This window comes from Orycteropus afer, unplaced genomic scaffold (genome assembly GCF_000298275.1).
Source record: "Orycteropus afer afer isolate SDZICR_OR568_19922 unplaced genomic scaffold, OryAfe1.0 scaffold00455, whole genome shotgun sequence".
Classification (NCBI taxonomy): domain Eukaryota; kingdom Metazoa; phylum Chordata; class Mammalia; order Tubulidentata; family Orycteropodidae; genus Orycteropus; species Orycteropus afer.
Genome location: NW_006922042.1, coordinates 1,192,876 through 1,197,584, shown reverse-complemented (window position 1 = coordinate 1,197,584; position 4,709 = coordinate 1,192,876). Strand labels below are relative to the sequence as shown.

The following is a 4,709-nucleotide window of genomic DNA, read 5'->3' as shown; positions in this document are numbered from 1 at the left end:
ACCTCCATAGAGTAGGTTGGGTGTTCTGCATGTAAATCTTACTACTGTTGGGCTGAGAGCCAGTTCTTGGGAGTGAGTCTTATCCCAGACTCACCAGACTCTACCCAACTAGTAATTCTGGTCATTAATGTGTTTTTGAATTTTATTCCACATTTTTCCTCCCACTCTATCCAGGAACTCCAGTTTCGATCTCTTCCCAAGTGGTTGGCATTGGTAGTCTGGTACCATCTAGTTCTTCGGTCTAGAGGTCCATCATATCCTAGGGCTGATTGTTTCCAAATGCCCTTGGATTTCTTCACTCTTCTTCACTTCAGATGAGAGGAGACAATTAGCTGCATCTTAGATGGCTGCTTGAAAGCTTTTAAGACTACAGTCACTACTCACCAAGTAGGTTGTGGAACAAGGTTTTTATGTATTATGTTGTGTCAATTGTCCCCAAATACTATGGTCCTTAGTCATCAGATCTGGTGGTTCTCTCTCCCAAGGTGTCTGGCTATCTCTGAGAGATTGATTGCTCTATGTCTGTCTTCTGTTGCTTCTGTAATGTTTGTGGTTATTTTATATCACTAGTATCTGTGCAAGATTATTCTTCAGCTGAATCTATCATTGATCTAGAACATATTCTAATTCACCAACCCCCATCAGATCTTCTCATTTGTCTATGCATTTATCTGTAGTCTGATGTTTGGTGTTAGTGGTAATGCAGTATTGTACATGTACTGGTATTAGCCTCTGTCATCTATATCTTATGTGCACAATTCAGTGTCCCCACTTTCTCCAATGTTATCATGCTGGTCACAGACTCTTTCCATACCATCACTTCCCTTACCCAAATCATTGTCTGGCCTCCAACTAGTCTGATAATTTCTCCTTTCTTTCCCTTCCATCCCTGGTAACCTACAAAGTGAGTTCCCTTCACTAAGCAACATTTTCCTTGACTTTTTACAATAATGAGCTCATACAATATTTGTTCTGTGATTGACTTATTTCACTCCACATAATGTCCTTCAGATTCACCCATGTTGTGAGATGATTCACGTATTCTTCATTGTTCTTTTATATAGCATAGTATTCCATTGTGTGAATGTACCATAATTTGGTTATCCATTCATCTATTGATGGGTTTTTGGATCATTTCCATCTTTTTGCTATAGTGAATTGTGCTGCAATGAACATGGATGTGCATAGGTCTGTTTGTGTCCTGTCTCTCACCTCTTCACGATATTTCTAGCTTTGTTCCTTGCTCCTCTGCTCCACATAGGGTTTTAGGCAAAGTAGAGATGAACACCTTTCTTCAGTTCTTCAGGCATCCTCAGCCAGGTCAGAACAGAAACACAGTATAATTTGTGAATAAATTCTGTTTTGCCCTCTCTGGAGTGAGAAATCAGGCTCCTTTTCTGGTAGTGTGGGATGCCATACTTTAAGTTACCCATGTTAAGCCAGGAAGGTAGTGGTGGACAGTACACAGAAAAATCAAAACTTTTCTAATGTTTGATGTCACTTTTTAAAAATTATTATTACTCACTTAGTTTGCTTACTGGTTTCCAGAGTTCTGACAAAGTTGTTTGTCCAATTTCTGCCTTGTTTTTTTTTTTTTGAAATAGATGTCTGTGGTTGAGTATGGAAATGTTGACAACTACTGTCTCACCTGGAGTTCAGTTTCTTCAAGGAGGAGGGCATTCCAAGGGTAGGATGCAGCCTCAGCAATGCAAACTTCATATCCAGTACAGGATTCCAGGAAAAGCCTGTGAACAAAAAGGGGAGATATCTTTGGCTACAATGTGGGATGGGTGCCAAACTTCTGATTTCACATAACAGCAAACCCCCAGATTCCCCTTGTCATACTAACATCTTTGTACTTCTTTTTCTTTCCTCCCTCTAGTGTCTTTTACTGCTCACAGCAATGGGTCAGTCACCTTCCTCTGAACGCTCTGACTCAAAGGCTCATAATTTGGCCTCCAGCTTCAAGGAGTTTTTTAAGGATTTCAAGATGGAAAGCAAAGTCCTTTCTCCTGAAGCTATCACTTTGATTAAATCAAGTCTGGAGAAAGGGAATGTTGAGGAGACAGCTTCCGTTATCAGCAATGCATTGAAAGATATTAAGAATGCCCCACTCAACATTGCTGTGACAGGTGAGTCTGGGTCAGGAAAATCCAGTTTCATCAATGCCCTGCGGGGCATTGGACATGAGGACGAGGATGCAGCACCTGTTGGGGTGGTAGAGACAACTATGGAGAGAACGCCATACCTACATTCAAAGCTTCCCAATGTGACAATATGGGATCTGCCTGGCATTGGGACTACTAAATTCAAGCCACAGGATTATCTGAAGGCAATGAAATTTGGTGAGTATGACTTCTTTATTATTATTTGTGCTACGCGCTTCAAAGACACGGATTCACAACTGGCTAAAATCATTGGAAAAATGAAGAAGAATTTCTACTTTGTTCGATCCAAGGTAGATAGTGATTTACACAATCTACAAAGGAGTAAACCCAATACATTCAAAAAGGATGTGGCCCTTGAACAGATGCGAAATGACTGTCTGAAACAGCTGCAGGACATCAAAGTGAAAGACCCTCAAGTCTTCTTAATCTCCAGCATGAATGTATCTGCCTATGATTTCCCAAATTTGGAGAACACCCTTCTGGAGGAGCTTCCAGCTCACAAGCGCCACATCTTCATTCAATGCCTGCCTAATGTTACTGATACTGCCATTGATCGGAAGAAGGACTCCCTGAAGCAGATCATCTTGCTGGAGGCCTTGAAAGCTGGAGCATCTGCCACCATCCCTATCATGGGATTCATCAGTGATCAAGATGTGGAGAAGTTAGAGAAGACCTTAATTCTCTATAGGTCTTACTTTGGGCTGGATGATGCATCCCTGGAAAGCACGGCCAAGTATTTGCAATTGTCAGTAGAGGAACTCAAGGCAAAAATCAAATCTCCACATTTGCTGTCAATTGAGAAGCAAGAGGAGACCTTAGGGGAAAAGCTGTTGAATCTTGTGGAAAAATTCTGCTCTATCAGTGGAGGCTTTCTTGCTACTGGTCTCTACTTTAGAAAGACCTACTATTTACAAAATGTTTTCCTTGACACCGTGGTGGATGATGCTAAAATTCTTCAAAAAGAGATTCTTAAGGCCAGCATTGGTTCTGAGTAGTTTCAACTGCTTCTGGATGGGAAAAGTGAGGCATCCCACCCCTGACTTATTCTCAGCATCTCCATGAAACATTTCCTGGAAAACTGGTTGCTGTCTTAGTTGAAGTAGCCTGGTACATGACTCTTAGGTAGGATCACAGGCATTTTCTTTCTTTCTTTCTTTTTTTCAGGGAACATTTTTATTCTATTTAAGCTTTTCTTGGACAAATATAAAGATGGAAAACTTCTCAACTCATTTTAAGAGGCTAACATAATTCTCACATCAAAATCACACCAAGACAACAAATTAAATCTACAGAAACAGTCACTCAAGAATGAAGGAAGAATTCCAAATAAAATACTAAAAATATATCAACTGTGTCTTTTTTTTAAACTGTTCTCACTATCCTTTTATTTATTTATTTATTTTTATTTGGGTGAAGATTTACAGAGCAAATTCACTTTCCATACAGCAGTTCACATATACTTTGTCTCATGTCATTGATCACAGTTTACCACAATGCAACAACTCCCCTCTCACTTCCTCCCCATAGTTACCTCTTCTCAGTGACCATCCCTCCATACTCTCCTGCACCCTGAGCTGTCTTCCTGTGCATAAGGAGCCCTTCCTTCTCCCATGATTGTTCTCTCCAGGGCATGTGTCTACTTGAGGTAAATGTTTAACTCACATGCCTGTACATTGTTTGGCTGGAAACCACAGGTGTGGGTTCAATTCCAGACCTGAAGGGCAGCTAGGGGCCATAGTCTCAGTGGTTCCACCAGGCTCTATTGGACCAGCAAACCTGGTCCTCATCTTCTCTCTTTTTTTTTGTTTTTCCCCTCCAAATGGTTTTGAATTTTGTTCCACATTGTTCTCCCTCTCTATCCAGGATCTCCTACATCCCTTCCAAGTGGATGACAGTGGTAGCCGGGCACCATCTAGTTCTTCTGGTCTCATAGTTGTATAGGCCGCAGATCGGATGGTGTACCAGTCACTAGGACTGATTGTTTCCATTAATTTTGTTTTTCTTCTTTCTTCTTTGCTCTTGACGAGGAGAGACCCATCATTGCATCTAGATGGCAGCTCACTAACTTTTAAGATCCCGGTCACTACTCATGAAAGTAGGAGGTGGAACAATATTCTGTTGTTATGCCAATTGAGCTTGATGTTGCCTGCGACTATGGTCCCAAGCCTGCAGGTTCAACTACTCGGTCCCTCTGGGTAGCTGGCTGTGACCAAGAAGTGACCACAACCTTGCCTCTTGTCAGCTCTACTATACATCTGGGAATTCTAATCATTCATATAAACTTATAGGACTATTGTCTGCCAACCCTATATATGATCTTGGATACACTCTCCATTTCATAGACATACTTAATCGTTTAGCTTGTCCACCTATCTATCCATCCATACAATTAGTTCTAAAGAATCCTTCTTACACATTGCCCTTCTTGGGAATATGAAGAATGCGAATACAGAATTTCATGCTAAGAGGAGCATCAGTTCCTATTAGATGGCTGTTTCATACCCAGAATGGATCTTATTGCAGACATAAAAGTAAAATATT

The 4,709-nt window shown here is 40.9% G+C and overlaps 1 protein-coding gene across 1 annotated transcript; it reads left to right on the top strand.

Annotated features, from left to right (window-relative positions):
* The first annotated feature begins 1,903 nt into the window (after positions 1–1,903).
* On the top strand, positions 1,904–3,163 carry LOC103208577 (T-cell-specific guanine nucleotide triphosphate-binding protein 2-like). Its single transcript, XM_007954272.1, has one exon. The coding sequence runs from the start codon at positions 1,904–1,906 to the stop codon at positions 3,161–3,163; it is 1,260 nt and encodes a 419-aa protein (XP_007952463.1).
* The last annotated feature ends 1,546 nt before the right edge of the window (positions 3,164–4,709 follow it).